This window comes from Serinus canaria, chromosome 4 (genome assembly GCF_022539315.1).
Source record: "Serinus canaria isolate serCan28SL12 chromosome 4, serCan2020, whole genome shotgun sequence".
Lineage (NCBI taxonomy): Eukaryota > Metazoa > Chordata > Aves > Passeriformes > Fringillidae > Serinus > Serinus canaria.
In genome coordinates, this window is record NC_066317.1 from 44410441 (window position 1) to 44427553 (window position 17113).

At 43.5% G+C, this 17113-nt stretch overlaps 1 protein-coding gene across 2 annotated transcripts in view; it reads left to right on the forward strand.

Moving 5' to 3' along the window:
• The first annotated feature begins 1652 nt into the window (after nucleotides 1–1652).
• Nucleotides 1653–17113, forward strand: part of KDR (kinase insert domain receptor) — a 30131-nt gene continuing 14670 nt past the window's right edge. The window contains exons 1-18 of one of the 2 annotated variants that reach the window (XM_018926238.3): nucleotides 1653–1756; nucleotides 2989–3079; nucleotides 3548–3744; nucleotides 4870–4994; nucleotides 5284–5452; nucleotides 6635–6774; nucleotides 6973–7141; nucleotides 8547–8658; nucleotides 8751–8914; nucleotides 9698–9854; nucleotides 10939–11059; nucleotides 11649–11757; nucleotides 12496–12840; nucleotides 13712–13858; nucleotides 14005–14136; nucleotides 15794–15900; nucleotides 16336–16471; nucleotides 16723–16827. In XM_018926238.3, the coding sequence (XP_018781783.1) occupies nucleotides 1705–1756; nucleotides 2989–3079; nucleotides 3548–3744; nucleotides 4870–4994; nucleotides 5284–5452; nucleotides 6635–6774; nucleotides 6973–7141; nucleotides 8547–8658; nucleotides 8751–8914; nucleotides 9698–9854; nucleotides 10939–11059; nucleotides 11649–11757; nucleotides 12496–12840; nucleotides 13712–13858; nucleotides 14005–14136; nucleotides 15794–15900; nucleotides 16336–16471; nucleotides 16723–16827 (2578 nt within the window). In that variant the 5' untranslated portion in view covers nucleotides 1653–1704. Of the gene's footprint in view, nucleotides 1757–2762; nucleotides 2870–2988; nucleotides 3080–3547; nucleotides 3745–4869; nucleotides 4995–5283; nucleotides 5453–6634; nucleotides 6775–6972; nucleotides 7142–8546; nucleotides 8659–8750; nucleotides 8915–9697; nucleotides 9855–10938; nucleotides 11060–11648; nucleotides 11758–12495; nucleotides 12841–13711; nucleotides 13859–14004; nucleotides 14137–15793; nucleotides 15901–16335; nucleotides 16472–16722; nucleotides 16828–17113 lie in introns of those variants that run through there. The other variant, XM_050973987.1, reaches the window with a different exon arrangement.

Sequence of the window (17113 nt, forward strand, 5' to 3'; positions counted from 1 at the left end):
TCAATATAGGGGCATGCTTTCTACAGCTGCCTTTTGGAAGCTCTCGTTGGAATGCAGAAAGCATTAGAGTGAGCTGGCAATGACTTTACTGTTTTCTATGGATCCTGTAACAATTTCATGTAAATAGTTTTTAGCTTATCCCTATAATTTAATTTTCTTCGTTGACTGCCTAAACTGCTTTTGAGGCAAACACTTCTTGCAGGTCATCCAACCCTTATCAGTTTTTTTTCTCTTTGTAGTCAAACCCAACAAAGCCAGCATCACCACAAATAAAGTTACTAAAACTAGATTTTTTAGCAGCAGGTACCTTTGGTTTTCACTAAGTAACTGTCACTAGCACACTAGTACTTACATGCAGCCTAGTTTCAGCAAGGTCTGTAGCTGAACCCACTGCCAGAGTTCCCCAAATCACTCAGCAATACCAATGGCCTGACCCACAGTATGATGGAGGTGGGGGTATTAATGAAAGCTGCCAATACTCTGGTTTAAGAGCTCATGAGAATTACTAGGGCAGTTTTTATTTGCATGGTGTTGACTCACTGCCACTTGAATCACATCAGTCTTATTTGACTTTTCATGGATTTTATTTGATCTCTAGGAAAACTTTGGCTTCTCCCATTCCCTGTATCTTTCTGTGAGCAACAGGGGTGTAATTTCAAAGGAAATTACTCTTTCCCCAGTACAATAAAACAGCTGGAATTGCATTGCATGCAAAATAAAATCACTGCTTCATTAACTTAGTCATTTGTGGACAAGCTCCCATGCAATTTGCAGGGAAAGAGGAAAAGTTGGCATTTAGAGGTACACATATGTATATACATACATAGTTACGTACTCGGCTGTTTATTTCTATCTATCTGATTACCTTTTTATCTATATACCTCTCTTTACTGACCTATCTCCCCCATAGGATTTATATTGTGTGTATGGATAACACATTAATGACCACTGTGTGTTTATTTTTCCCACAAACTTCTCTTTAACAGTCACTAGTTAATAATTTTGATTAAGAGGTGGGAAGGGCAGCTGCGGCAGGAACTTGTTGGATCCCATTAGCAGGGATGTGGCCAGTTGGGGTGGCTGGTTATGTGCCACATGGTTTGGGGACTCCACGTCGTGAACTCAGCACTGTCGCTGCCAGACACTTCGCACCCGGGGGTACAGTGGCTGCCAGCAGGAACATGGCTGTGCCTCACTGACCGTACCTCCAAGCTGGCCTTTGGGATCTTTTCTGTTGGCGGGATTTTAAGAAACCCCAAAAAAGCACGATGAAGCGCCAGACGACGCTGAATCTTACTGCTGCGGCCCTCCTGCCGCCGAGCAGGGAAGAGGGAGAGCTCCCGCCGCCCGTCCGAAGGGGAGCATCCCGGCGGGATGCGGAGGGGGGCCCTGGGGCCGGGAAGGGGGGCGGGATCGTGCTGGGGAGGGCGGGGGCTCGGCCTGGGCCCCGCCCCGGGCACAAGAGGGGCGGCACCGTTCGCCGGGGTCCCGCATCCCCGCCGGGCGGTGTGGGGCTTGCGGAGCGCCTCGGCTCGGCTCGGCTCGGCTCGGCTCGGCTCGGCTCGGCTCGGCTCGGCTCGGCTCGCCCTGGCTCTGCTCGGCCTGGCTCGGCTCGGTTCGGCTTGATTCGGCTCGGCTGGACGAGGCGCGGCTGCCGTCGGGCAGAGGGTTCGCTCCGCGCCCCGCAGTGCCGGCGGCCGCGGGATGGAGCTCGGCGCGGCGCGGCTGCTGGCGGTCCTGCTGTGCCTGGCTCCAGGTAAGCCCTCGGGGAGCCCCGCGTTACCCGGGGTCCGGCAGCTCCGCGGGACCCCGAGGAGAGGGGGCGTGGGGATACCCGGGTGCCGCGGAGGGCGCGGGTGAGATTTTCCTCCGGGTTCGTCGGGGCTGCTTGGGCGGCTGGCACAGGGCGAGTCCCCGGGTGGGACGGAACGCCCGTGGCTGCGGCTTGCTGACCCCTCCTGTCCTGTCCTCTTGGCCTCTCCTGTCGGGCCGGCTGGTGCTGGCCCGTCGGATAGGGCCGCCTGCCACGGCAGAGTGTCCTGCCCGCTTGGCTCCAGCATCAGCTGTCGTTTCCGAGAGCAAAATGTCCCTGGAGCCAAACGCGGGAAACCTGTCATCGGAAGAACCTGCTCGGAATGCAAGTGATTAAAGCACGGGGAAACGCTCGCGAAATGGGGAATGTCCCGGTCTGGCCGCGATTTCTTGTGGCCCCTTGGAGCCGGCCGGGCTGTCACGGCTGGGGCTGCGGCTCGGCCCGGTGAGCCGGGATTCCTGAAGGTGATGGCAGCACCTAGGGAGGAGTGAAAATCTTTCCCTGTGGTACTCCCAAATGTTTCACAAGCTGGACTGATGCCTCAGAGCAAGCACTGGCACCCCGAGGGCAGTCGCAGCCCTCGCCAGCACCAGTGGCTCCGAGTGGGTGCGATGCAAGCCTCTCGCTGTGCCGACAGTCCGGGAGTAATACAGATTTGCCTAACTTCTTAGGAGGAAAGAGATAAAGTTAGAAAATCATGGCATAAAGTAAATTAATGGGATTTCAGATTTGTGACAAACTGTAAAAATAGTTTCTTTGCATAATTCATTGATCAGTAGTCTCAAAGAAATATATTCAATTTATTATAAGAAAAGTTGGTAATCCCCAAGGGAGTGAGATCATCAGATGAAGGTTCACTTCGTTTCAATGTCCCACATCCTCCTGTTAGACCTTGAAGTTGGCAATGCAAGAAAACAGGAACTCCACCCTGGCTGGCTGAATTGTAGTGCTCTGCAGCTAGCTCCTGACCATCTGCCTTTGCTTCCTGTTATGACAGAATTTTTGAACTTTTTGGGATATGTGAAAAATCATGATTTACCCTTCGCTGCTAAATAGGTGATGTGAAAGTGTCCACTTAAAGCCTGATGAATATTCCTGTATATAATACTTTTCTGATTGAGTAACATTTGCTTGTTTATTGGGTTTATGAGAGAGTTTCATACATGTTTTTGCAGGTTTATTTATTTCTCTGGATCAGCCAACCCTTAGTGTCCAAAAAGATGTCCTCACAATAATGGCAAACAACACACTAAATATTACTTGCAGGTAAGGACAAGTCTGTTCAGCATGATTTTGATGACTGGTAATTTATGTAGTGAGCTTTTGTACAGAATCACACATGATGTGGTCTCTCTCCTGTCAGGCCTCCTGTTTTCTCTCCACTCCCTTTGTGCCTTCTGCCTCACTTTTCCCAGACAATTTTAGAAATTATGTGGGAGGGCTGTGGCAAGAGAGAGCTGGGGAGTGTAGGGTGGCTGGGGAGGAAGCATTGGCTGTGTCCTTGTGGATCCTGCTGCTGAGCCATACTCTCAGCGCTCTCTTTTGGGTGATTTGTCACTTAGATTCAGCAGAATGTAAATCTCAGCAGTAGGTTATGTGTGTGAGTTTGTCCTACACGGTTTGACACTCTCTCTATGTGACGGGGTGACGCCCATCCCTCTCCATAGCCACAGAGACTGGTGGGGCTGGGGCTCATATCAGAAGTGTCTGCTGCTCTAACATCTGCTTTCCCAGAGGTCAGAGACCACTGGAGTGGTCGTGGCCAAGCAAGCAGAGCAATGCTGAGAGGCGTATCTCCGTGACAGAATGCAGTGATGGCCCCTACTGCAAGACACTTACTCTGAGCAAAGTCATTGGCAATGACACAGGGGACTACAAGTGCCTTTACAGGGACAGCCAGGCAGCTACAACCATTTATGTTTATGTTCAAGGTAAGTGCTTACCACAGCTCTCAGGTGTCATTTCCCTAGCATCGAGAGAAGAAAGAAATATAGTGTCTCAAAACAGTTTTGATGCTAAAATTTATTAATCCTAGAATATTTGATCCTATGAAACATTTTGCTTGTTTTCATGTTGAGTAATTAAATTCAGGTATGCTAGTTGCCACCAACATGAAAGCCTTTGTACCTGTAATTCTGAACTGACCCGCCATATGCAGTACATGGTCTGCTGTTCTCCACCCAGAATTTAGCATACATATCTCTGCTGAGCTCTGAGCCTGTCCTCATGAATGCAGAGCTATTACTGACCTCAGCAGGAGTTCCGTATGAGAGAGGATTACAGAGGTTTTATATTTGTTAAAAATTACAGATCCGATCTCATGTACGATTTTTACTGATACCATTTAAAAAACCCCAAAAACCACCCAAACCCCAAAGCGTAAACTTTCATACATTTGCTGACTCTGGTGGTAAAATCTAAGTAGGCTGTAAGAGCTCAGTTTTCAGCTGAGTGTCACAGACACTGCAAAGCCTCCAGTTATACACTCAGCTTCAATAAGTGCATTCATTGAGGCATCTGCCTTTTTGCACTGATGGCTTCACCCTCGTTTCCATATGCATCCTGTTTCCTCTTTATTGTTAACTTATAGTTACCATTTTGAGACATGAGATGCAATTAACTACATGGCTTAGCTTGTTTTATAATATCATGGAGCTATTTTTTTGGTGTTCTGACTTTGAAAAGGATGCTGCCATCAGGGGAGTCAGTGTAACATGTCACAATTTTAAACTGATATTTCCTGTAATACTTATGCAAGGAAAGTCACACTAGGGTAAATCAGTTTTTTGTCAACAAAAGGACTGCTGTAGCAGGAAACCATTCTCCAAAGGGCACTCTGCTGCTGATAACTGTTTTGAGAATAATGATACTCTAAATCTGGGGGGTGAGGTGTCTATAAAAACATGTACCTCCCCTATTTAGTCTCATTATTTCAGTGCTTTATGAAAATAATACAACTGACTTGTGAAAAAAAATAGGGAAATAAGAAAACTGGTTTCCAGTTTCCATAATCTTGTGATGAATAATACCCACGTATCAATTGAATGTCATTCTAGATTACAGATCACCATTTGTGACTTCAGTTAGTGATCAGCTTGGCATTGTGTACATCACTAAGAACAAAACTGTGGTAGTGCCGTGCCTTGGAACCGTATCAAATCTCAATGTATCTCTGCATGCGGTAAGGAAAAAGCCTGCTATCTTTTCAAGAGTTAGTTGTAGTCACTCTGGCATAAATATGTTGTTTGAAGTAAAAGTACATTTCTTAAAAACTCCTTCTCATCACTGTGAGTTTTATAGCCTGTGATTACAAGATGAGTGCTGTACCTGTACTCTCAAAGCATGTGCTAATTCCATGAGCTAGAATGTTAAAACGGGGGCCCTGCAGGTGTGGAAAATGCTGGAGGTGACAATTCAGCGTTGTTCTATTTTTGAATTCTGACTATGTGTTTTATCAATATTCCAAACAGAAATATCCAGAAAAGGTATTTGTTCCTGATGGCAAATCCATTTCATGGAATAATAAAAAAGGCTTCACAATACCCAGTCATTTAATCAACTATGCAGGCATGGTCTTCTGCGAAGCTAAAATAGATGATGAAAGCTACCAGTCTGTGATATACATAGTTGCAGTTGTAGGTAAGCCAAAGGTTTTTATTTCTCTATAACCAATGTTCTTTTGCTTTCTACAGCATACTGAACCAATTACATTTGGTTGGACACTAGGTTATTCAATACTGACGATGCAGCTAATGCAAAATGGATGTTGAGATTTATATCACTTTTCTTTTAAATGCAATGTATTGTGTTCTTTCTGGTTGATCATTGGGATAAGTGCTTCTATTTTTAGTGTTTTACATTGATGCCAGGGATTTTAATTTTTTTTTCTGACAATGCAAACCTTTTTTCTAAAATCACTTATCCACAATCTCAGTCACAGTGGAAGGAAATGAGAGGCAAGCAACCATCAACAGCAGATGAAAAGAAATTTCTCTGAGTGGGTACCAAGGGAAGGGTGGATCTGAAGGTCTCACTGTGAGCTGGGTTGTCTTGTCTCCCTAAAGACCTGTGTCTCAACTCTCACATGGCTTTATGCTTTCCTGGTAAAATTTGTCAGTTGTTCCTCATACACCAGAAATAATGTGATAATTCTGTGGAGGCTTAAGCCTGAACTGAAACTAAGCAGCTCTTTCTCTTTCAGCTGAGGACATAGTGACCATTTCAAGTATCCAACTGGCAACAAGGCAGTCTCTCCTGGCTTGACAGGAAGGCATAGCCTTTCCTCTTTACTCTGTGCAGAAGGCTTTTTTACTTCTCCACCAAATTCACAAATCCTCACTCTGATTTTGAGGAATTTCAGAATGTCTGTAGAATTTCTGCATTCAGAATATTCTGTTTTGAAATATTTTACTGCACAAAGTAAACTTTGGATAATTTTGCTACTGCCCTACCATTATTCTCTATAAAGTTCCTGCTTACTCCTGGGAATGGATATATTATCTGCCTTAGTTTTAGGTCTCACAAAGATAAGAAGAAGGTGTATAAAGCAGAGGAACTGTGTGAGTCACTGTCCCTTGCTTGCTCCTGCCACTGGAGGGGCTCTGATCAAGTGCACACATCCTGCTGTGTCACTGTCTGACACGGGTCTCAGCTCAGGGCAGGCACATCACTTCTCCCCAGGTCCTCTGTACACCCATTATTGTGCTGCACTGGGGCATCAAGGGGCTTATTTGTAGCTGGGGTTTTGGTGGGAGTTGTGGTGAATTCACCTGGGAAATTTGCTTACCCCCATGTTTCGTGTGTGCCTTTGTCTTTCTCTAGGGTACCGAATTTATGACCTGACAATGAACCCACACGACGAAGTGGAGCTGGCAGTGGGAGAAAAACTTGTTCTCAACTGCACTGTGAGGACAGAGCTGAATGTGGGAATAGATTTTAAATGGGACTACCCTTCCATCAAGGTAAAGTCGTACTAACCTACAGGTGCCTTCATCACAAAGCAATTTGACTTATTTAGGTATAATATCACTTCCCCCTTTAAAACATTGAGAAAGAAGATGATGATACACAACAAAATTTATGGTATACACAAATGTGCAAAGGGTGACAGAAGGAATAACATGGCATTTCCAAATATCTCTGTCTTTTGTCTATTTCAGGAAAGACGTGCCACTATTAGGGATGTAAAAACCACTGCAGGAGAAATAAAGAAGTTTGTGAGCACCCTAACCATTGACAGTGTGTCCTTGAGCGACAATGGTCGATACACTTGTGCAGCATCCAGTGGTCGCATGAACATGAAAAACAGCAGTTACTTTGTTATCCATGGTATGACATTTTCCACTTCAGTTTTGTTGGTTGTTTCAGATTTGGGATTAATTACTGGGGTGCAGAAGGCATCTCAGTGATGAATCAAATGCCAGAAATGAACCAAACTGCAGCTACAGTATTTCTCTTGCAACTAGTATGGGATTATTTTTATGGAACAGCCTTAGTTAATGATAAGATTTTGAAGGATGCTGTATTTTACTGAATGCTGTAGAATCCCACTGGAAAGTGGGCAGTGAAATAAACTGATGTAAGCCTCTGACCCTCTCCTGCATTGACCTCCTTAAGGTCCTGTAAAACTCAATTTGTGTAGGTGGCTTTGCACAAGGGCTGCCTGTTCTTAGTCTAGGTGAACTTAGGCTAGATCTTGGTGGCTCTCAGAGTCTGGGTCAGCATGAATGAAGCTAAGAAAATAAAAATTTTAGCTTTTGCATTGTGAATAGATGAATCAAATGGAGTTTTGGTGGTACGGAAATGATGCAAGGGAAACAGCCTTGGCTAAGTGAATAGATAAGTACGAGGCCACATCCTACAGCCTTTGCTCGACCCCCTCTTGGGCACAGCCCCAGCTCCACTAACTTACTTATAGAAAAAAATAACCAGCATGAGAATGGCTCATTTTTAATCACCGAGTCAGACAAAGAGATTTATATTTTGAAGGAGACTGATTTTCCTGAGGTCTGACTTGAGGGGCCAGAATATTCTTGGCACTTATAAAACAAAACAAAATACTTTCAAACTTATTGTGGGCATAGTGATTCAAGGTATGCTGAATTTTCTCCTGGGTTCTTTCTGTTCTGCTCTTCAGGAGCCAAAATGAGATCATGTGCTAAACTGAGTATAACAGATACTAAGTCTAAACCATCCTAAATCTTTGTCAAAAGGCTAATTTAGTCAAAAGGCTAATTGCTGTCTTCTGTCCAAATGCAAGTTTATAACTTATAACAAGTAATGTAAATAATTTCAAGGTACTCTGTGACTGCAGTGGTCGAAATACATACTTGAGTATTTAAGTTTATCACACTGCAGTTTTGAATAGTCTGATTTCCTGGAATAAGTATATTGAGAGAGTTTTTTGATATGTATATATATATATATATGTATATACAGGTCTGACAGTTGGCACACTATCCTGAGAGCTGAGTCTTGTCTCTGCTTTCCAGAGCTCCTCAGTGAGGGAACTGGTCTGTTCATCTGTGTGAGGCAAAGGACTAGGCTTTCATGGTGGCATCTCTCCAGAGCCCACTTTGGAGCCAGCTATGCTTTACCAATGACCCATTGGTAAAGCACAGCTGTCACTAACTTCTATTTGTCATCTTGTTAGGTGCCAACCCAAATGGAAAGCACTTTTGCTTTGGTCCGTGAGAAAAGACTGTTTAGTTTACTTCCTTTTTTCTCTCCCCAGAAAGTCCTTTTATTCACCTGGAGAAAATGGAGAATGTTGTTGAGACAAGGCTAGGTGACACAGTCAAAATTCCTGTCAAGTTTAAAGGATATCCTCCACCAGAGGCTAAATGGTAAGAACTGGGATATAATATGTTGGAAAAAATGATCAATTCTTAGTTGAAGCAAATCATTAAATATTCAAAGCGCTCTGTATTTTCTTTAGGTTTAAAAATGGAAAAGCCATCAATGCAAATCACACAGTAAAACTTGGCTATGCATTAGTGATCACTGAAGCCACTGAAAAGGATGCAGGGAATTACACGGTTGTCCTTACAAACCCCATTAACAAGATGCAGAAAAGACATGCATTTACCCTGCTGGTAAATGGTAAGTGGGGTAACAACAGAGGTGCCTTTCTCTCATGTGTGGATGTGGTATATTACCATCCTTAGCCTTAATTCATCCCCTACCTATGAAGATTTAAGTACTGAAGAACAGTCCTTGAACCTCAGCCCTGGGAGGGCAGAGGTGACCGGTCTCTCCTGGCTCTAGGATGTGTCAGTCGAGAGGCTGCAGAGTCTGGGTGTTGGTGTTGTGATGATACTTTGTGTGGGGTGGGGTTTTTGTTTTGTTCTGTGTTTTTTTTCTGTATATTATTCTTTGCCTCTGTGTCCTGCTCTTTTCCTGCCCTTCTTGCTGGCTATGCTGCTGGAGTCCTCCTCCACCCCGCTCCATCCTGGCCCTGTCCCGCCTCACCCATCCTTCCTGCCCCACAAAGGCTATCCCTCCTCTTCTGTCCTGCCCTCTACAACCTTCCTCCTCCTCCCCTACCTCCTCCTTTCTGCTCCCCAGGAAACAGCCTATGCTTTGAAGACAGCAGGTCTTGAAAAGGGCAGCAAGGCTACGTGCAGGGGGATCAGGCCAGGGGAATAATGTGCATTTAGTGGCTGGGAATGGTGGTGAGAATCCAGGAACTGCATTTGAAGCTATGGAGTATTGAAGGGGGATTTTGTAGGAGATCCTAAGTATCCTGATCCTCTAAGCGCTGGGCAGGTTCACTGCTTCCCCACATGTGCTTGGAGGTTCTCTGTGTGAGTTGGCCACCGTGGGTCTAGAGCACGCACCCTGGAGCCTCCAGCAGGAGGTGTGACCCGCTGCTCTCTCCTGCAGTGCCCCCCCAGATCGGTGAGAATGCTCTGATGGCCCCCGTGGACTCCTACAAGTACGGCTCGACACAAGCGCTCACCTGCACCGTCTACGCCGTGCCGCCGCCCAGCACCGTGCTCTGGCACTGGCAGCTCGAGGAGGAGTGCACTTTCAGCCCCCAGTGAGTGCCAAGTCCTTGCTGTCTCTTATGGAGGTCTTGAGGGATAGTTGTGTGGGGTTGGGCTTTGTCCGGTGCCTCCCTCGTCCAGGCTCGTTACTGGGTGCAAATGGCCAATGAAGAAAGAGGTTGTTGTATTTAATTTGCAGATTGCTGCAGGCAGCCTCTGCCAAGGTCACTGTTGTTGGCAGAGGCGAGGGCCACCCGCAGAGAGGATCCAGCAGTGCTGGCATGTTGCTGCTGTGCTCCCTTGAAGGGCATCTCGACTTGCATGGGGTCTCAAATGCAGCTGTTTGCATGCCCTTCCCTCAGATCCCCCTGTGGGCTGCAGGCCCAAAACTCCATCCCAAACAGAGGAAATTTGCTGTTTATGCTAATGATGCGTCCTTGTGGTGTTTTTTTCCCTTGTGCTCAAGTGCTGAGTGTGATGGGGCTCTTTATCTGTGTGAAAGTGTATCTCAGAGGAAGTGCACTGATTGATGTTGGGGAATGATAGAGAGAGTGCCTGACTGAGATTCACGCAGCTTCCCTTATCTGGACCTGCCATAAGCCCAGATTTCCTTTAACAAAAAAAGTCCAGGGTAAAAAAAAAAAAAAAAAGGCATTCTTCTTTCCTGTTGTTGTTTTTAAAATGATTCCTCTAGTTTCTTCCTTTGGTGCCTGGTTGCTTCCTACACAATGGCTACTGTCCTCAAGAAATTCTTGTAGGGAGTTCAGCGATTTTTATGTCTGTCTTCCTTTGAACTGAATCAACTTGAATCATCCACTTATGAATGGAGGTTTGTTCCCAGAATAGCTGCTTTGCTCCAGCCATCCCAACTGAGCTGACACAGGCAGATTAATTAGGAAATTCACCTTTAGACTTGGGGGTCCTTTACTTTAAAGAGCCTAAAGGTCTCAGGAGGTTATAGGGTGAAATTTAATAGAAATATTTCCAGAAGCATACACTTCCCTCATAGATGCAAGCTGTGGCCAGTGATGAATCTGACTTATTAATATGTTAATATTAAAAGTAGAACCCAAAATACCTCTCTTGAAGGGGGAATATTCCTCTTATTGAATGCATGTGTCTCTGCTTACATTTCAGGAAAGTTCGCTCAGGAGCCAATCCATATGCATGCAAGAAATGGAAAGTGATCTCAGAGAGAAAGGGTGGGAATCAGGTTGAAATTAAGCACCGGGTCGTTACCATTGCTGGGAAAACAAAGGTGAGCACATTTTCTTTTCTCTTGGCTGGGGATGACTAACCCTGTTCAGCAGTCCACATGCCTGGAAATACATCACTAGAGATGAGACTCTTTTCACCTGTTGTTAAACTCGGGGATCTACTCAGCTAGACGAGCAAGCTCCTGCTGAAGCCAAGAGGTAGAGATAAGCACTTCCAGGTCCTTTGAACATTGATCCAAAGTGAACCTCCACTGAGGAATATAACTGACTTAGATTTCAATCACTGCCTTTTAGTGGTCTGAAGTTAGATGAGTTAATATTGCAAATTAACTTCAACAGATGTTGGAGAGATTGAAAAGCAGAAAAAATTGTGGTTGCAGCATTTTTTAACAAATATGCCTAAGTCCACCTTCTGCTTCTTCCCGTTTCCTTTTACCTGATTTTTACACACTTAGGGACAAAAATGTAAATTTCAGACGGGGACTGTGCTTATGCCATGCCATGGATTTGTGCTTTGGAGGGATTTTTGGTTGTGCAGATATCTGCAGAGCCCTTTGCTGAGCTGTTGAGGTGGTTGGGCATTACTTTAGCACTGATGTGGTATGAAATTGCTTGATTGTTCTTTTGTAGACTGTGAGCACCCTCGTGATTCAAGCAGCAAATGTATCTGCTTTGTACAGATGTATGGCCACCAACAGGGCTGGGTCGAGTGAGAGAGTGATCTCCTTCCATGTCACCAGTAAGTGCATCTGCCAAGGACAGCCATGTTAAATTAATGTTATTTTGTCTGTTTGCTAATGAAAGGCACTTCAGTGATGTTACCTGATTCCTGACCTCTATTAAATCCCATAATTCTTTGGGATTTTTAGGTTTACTTAAGGCTTTCTTTAGGCAGCCTTTAAAGTTGCCCCTAATTTCAGCCAAGTGATTAGTTCTACCAGCATCAGTGGAGTGTCAGGCCTGTGAAAGTGATGCAAGATGTTGAACTTTAGAAGTCACTTAAAAGTGCAATGGAGAAATTATGGAAGTGTCACAAAATGAGTAAAGATTTACTGGAAGAGCTAAGGCTAAAATTTTCCAAACCAGTGGCAAAGAGCTTCTGTCTCCTTTACAATCAGTCCCCATATTCATGTACCAAAATTTTATTTTAATCCAAATCTAAAAATGAACGATAAGATAGTGCTGAGAATCATCTTTTGGTTGCTGTAATTTTCTACAGGAAGAGTGACTGAATTTGTTACACTGTCCTTCATTTGATCCATTTGAAATTTATCACTTTTAATGAGATTGTTTTCCTTAGATAATTGATTAGTTGGCTGATTGATTTGATTGATCCTTTTCAGTCTTTGTTTCTTTTCCTTTTTTTCAACCAGGTAAGATGACAAAATCTGTATTTTCGATATGACTTTTCCAAGTTAATGTTAGCCACAAAATGCACATTCCAATGGGAATTTATTTACCTTTTTTTAACTTTCAGGGGGTCTTGAAATTAATGTCCAGCCTCAGAATCAGCTGACAGAGAAGGATAACATGTCCCTGCAGTGCACAGCAGACAAGTTCACCTTTGAGAAGCTGTCGTGGTACAAGCTCAGCGCTCACGTTTCGCAGACTCCCTTTGGAGGGCTGCCCATGCCTGTTTGCAAGAACCTCAATGCTCTTCAGAAGCTGAATGAGACAGTCTCAAATACCAATGGTGAAAACGTCACCTTGGAGCTCATCCTTCGCAACATCTCCCTCCAAGATGGAGGGGACTACGTTTGCATTGCTCAGGACAAAAAGGCTAAAACGCAGCACTGCCTGGTGAAGCACCTCACTGTTCAAGGTACAGGTCTCTTACTCTGAAGCAAAATGAGTGGTTCTGTATGAAAACAATTGGCAGCTTTTGGTATGTTCAGGCTTTTGCACGTGTTTGATTAATGGTGTGCTCAGTTTGTTAAATAGATTTAAACCAGTTGATGTAACACACTCTGCTGGGGTTTGTCCAGGCAGCAGGCACTGTTTCATTAATACCAGTGAGGAAACACTGTGCAAGGAGATGTGTTTGGCTTCTGCTGAAGTTTAGCTCAGTAACTTCTCTACCTTTCAGAACACATTTTTCTCTGTAGCTGTCTACACACATGTGTACTCGCAGCGTTATGCTGCTGCTTTGTGTGACTGGCTCTCGAGTTTGGAGCAGTGCCTATAATTTAAAACTGCCATGAGTGATACTGGTGTTCAGGCACAAGCAATGCAAGCTGATAATCAGTCAGCTTTCCACACAAATAGTGATGAGTTTGCTTTGGGACCTAGACATCTAAATTGATTAGGCAGATTCAGGAAAATACTTAAGCATGTTCATGGCCTGTCCTGAATGGACATTTAATGGAACAAGAGTGTCAAACCTCTCATAAGGATTCTGTACAAAGAAATGCAAGGGAAGCAATTTCTCAACTACTCCCTCTTCCCTCAGCAACCTGAGCAGTTTCAGATTATTCAGCTAAAGCAGGTTATATCAATACTTTTGGAATTTTCTTGGCTATTATAATTTTTTCATGTCATGTGGAAGTTGAACTATGATCTTAACATGAACACTGTGGCTCTTGGTATAATAAAAGGATTTGAGACTTCGTTACTGGGACATGAACTGCTACTATTGAAAAAAATGGATCTTTTTCTTAATAAACAGTAATTTTACTGTATTTTGAAACCAACAGAGCCCATGGCACCCACACTTGTTGGAAATCTGGAAAATCAAACTACAAATATTGGTGAAACTATAGAAGTGTCATGTGCAGTGAATGGCATTCCTCCTCCAAGCATCATGTGGTTTAAAAATAACGAGACACTTGTGGAAGATTCAGGTGAGGATTGCTCATTTACTATTATCATTAAAAGGCTTTCTTTTGTGGGACTGACTGCTGATTTTCACCATGAAAAGTTTCATTTTGAATTCTTAACAAAAAGTGGCACAAAAATAGCAAAACTAAGAATTGTATTTTTTTCCCAGGCATTGTTTTGAAAGATGGGAACAAAACACTGACCATCCGTCGAGTGAGGAAAGAAGATGGGGGGCTGTACACCTGCCTGGCATGCAATGTTCTCGGATGCAGCAAAGCAGAGGCTTTTTTTTCAGTGGAAGGTTGGTATTAGTTTCCTCCCAGATTGTGCATAAAATCTTTAGAATAACTAGAAGGAATATCTACTGGCTATCCTGATGGGAGATCTGAAAATATACTATTAAATTTATGAAAAGTCCTGACCATTCCTAATAAGCTGAGGTTGGATGCTGTCATAGCTGTTCAGGTTGATGCTTTTTTCTCCACTATGCTGCTTAGAGCTCTTCAGCAAAAACTGGATCCCTCTTACTTGTGGTTGCAATGAAAACTCTGCCAATCTATATTACATGCAAACCCATACAACAGAGCTACATAAACATGCAGATATCCTGGGGCATCTCTGTTGTCTAGGTAACATAATTGTCATACTATGTTTTTTAGCACAGTATGTTGTACCTTTTAAAATTACATAACTGCTTTCACAGCATCTAAGGAAAACATAGTGAAGACTTTTTGCAGTCTGTTGTGATTGCTGTCCCATTTCAGTGGAACAGGTAGTGATTTTGAGTTAGGGGACTACAGCCTTGGTCCATCTGAAAGCAGCATTTGTGTGACCCGTCTCTCACTTGTTCTAGTCCTATTGTGGCACACCAAAATACAAGTTGCAATGACAAACAATAAATAGTTGCAAGAGGTTAGTCTGCAGTGTGGGTAGCTGGGACCACAATGGACTTTCCATTCAGAGTTGCAACAAGAAGCCTCAGACTAAAAGCTCCTTGCTCTTGATATTAGTTCATTCATTCATTCATTAGTACATTTGCATACTTTAGTCTCTGAGCCCTTCACACACCTCTGTCTTTAAAGGTTAGGGTGGTTGTCTGATCCATGCCATTTAGGTAATTAAAGCAACATCATGTTATTCTTGTAGGTCCCTTTAGGATATTTAGATATTGGGCAGAAGGTTTAAATGTTTAGGTGATGTCAACGTAGATTTCAGCTGATGTGGTAAATATGGCTGGGGCACATCTGTACAGTTTGAAATTTGTGTAGGACATACTGTTTCACTATAAAAAATCTATAGTGCAGCTCATGGGGGTCATGCCATGGTGTGTGCTGCTGTGTAGGAAAATCTCAGTGGTGCAAGGGATGAAGTACAGCAGCATGATGTGGTAAACAGGGGCTGAAGAGGAGACCTGTGTCTGTGCACTAGAAGGTGTTCAAATGGTATCTGCTGGCCACTATTTTACGGGAAAAGAAACATTGTAAATAAGACCTTATTATCATGTGTTCTTGTAGTACCACATTTTTCGTGCCCCAGCTGAATGATGTCAAGAGACAAGAGAGAGATTGTTCTCTAGGTCATTCTCACAGCTCTTTATTTTCTATATGATGAGAGTGTTTCTTTGGTTCCAAAGAAAGAGTAATTACTTTTTGGTATTCTAAAACAATTATTTTTTTCCAAAATGTGGATTTTACTTTTTTTTATTTGCCAAAGGTTTAGACACTGTCCTTGGAACAAAGTTGTTGCTGAGAAATGTGATGGTGTGTAAAACAGCATGAAACTGTAATATTCTGACATAAACCCTCAAGCTTTTTGTTTTGTTTTGCTTTCGTTTCCTTGCTCCATGTTGCACTTTTAAAACGAACCTTCAGAACAAGGACCTCCATTCTTTACTTTAATGAATGAACAAAACAAATATGCTTCCAACTATCACTCAAATATTCATTATTTCTTCCCAGGCGCTGAAGAGAAAACAAATCTGGAGCTCATTATCCTCGTTGGCACTGCAGTGATTGCCATGTTCTTCTGGTTGCTTCTTGTAATCATCCTCCGGACCGTTAAGCGGGTAATGAAAAAATTCTCATACCATCCTATCAGCACTGGTCTTGCATGACAAATGAGAGCTGACTTGAGGCCTTTTGTGTTGCTTCTTTCCATTGTTCTTAAATCAACAGACACATTTTTTTCTCTCCATGCCATAACATTCTTGCCTGGAACCGGGGGCGCAGAAATTTGTTTTTAATTGAACGGGCCCTTGCAAGAGAAAAATGTTTCATCTGGTTCTGTTTATTAAAAAAAAAAAAAAAAAAAGAAAAAGAGGGAGACAGGAAAAAAAAAGTGCAAGTAATTAACAATGATCACACTCTTGATGACATGGTGTAGCGAAATGGTAGCCTGGCATTTCTGGGAACTAATGAAATACTCTAAAGCGAGAAAATGGCATTTTGCCTGCACATTGCCAGCAAAAAACTGTGCAACTGCAACTAATACCATTTTCCAGGCCAATGGAGGGGACATGAAGACTGGCTACTTGTCAATCATCATGGATCCTGATGAAGTCCCCATAGATGAGCACTGTGAGCGGCTCCCATACGATGCCAGCAAGTGGGAGTTTCCCAGAGATCGGCTAAAGCTAGGTGAGTTTTCATGGCATGAGCCATTTAGAGTTACTGCAGCCAGCACTGTGCTGGGGGGTGTTTTGGGTCCTGGCTCACCACAGGGCTGCTCAGCTGCATGATCCAGGGCTGGGCTCTGTGTTCCCATTGGATATGGTGCATCCTATCTACATTTTAAGTCCTCTTGTTAATTTCTGCTTCATGAACTCACTTTGGAGTAGCTGTTTTATTCCTGCTGTGTTAAGTGAATATGTTTGTGTTCTCACTTCAAGGTAAACCTCTTGGTCGTGGAGCTTTTGGCCAGGTCATAGAAGCAGATGCATTTGGGATTGACAAAACTGCTACCTGCAAAACAGTGGCAGTGAAAATGCTTAAAGGTAAAAATAATGACTAGAACTTCAACTTGAATATATACAATATACAAGCAACACTATAACCATTGCACCCATCGTTGTAAAAGTTAAGCTTAATGGTTGCTATCACAAAGCAATGATTAGCAAAAGTACATGTCTTTCCCTCACTGATAACTGGAGCAATGCAGCTGTGCTTTCCTAGCCACTGCTTTATAATTCTACTTAGGTTCAGAATGTAAAGTTCCTCCTGCAATCAATTTGCACGTGTCCCTTATGCATCCTTGTTGGAAGCTTTCTGCAAGTCTCAAGA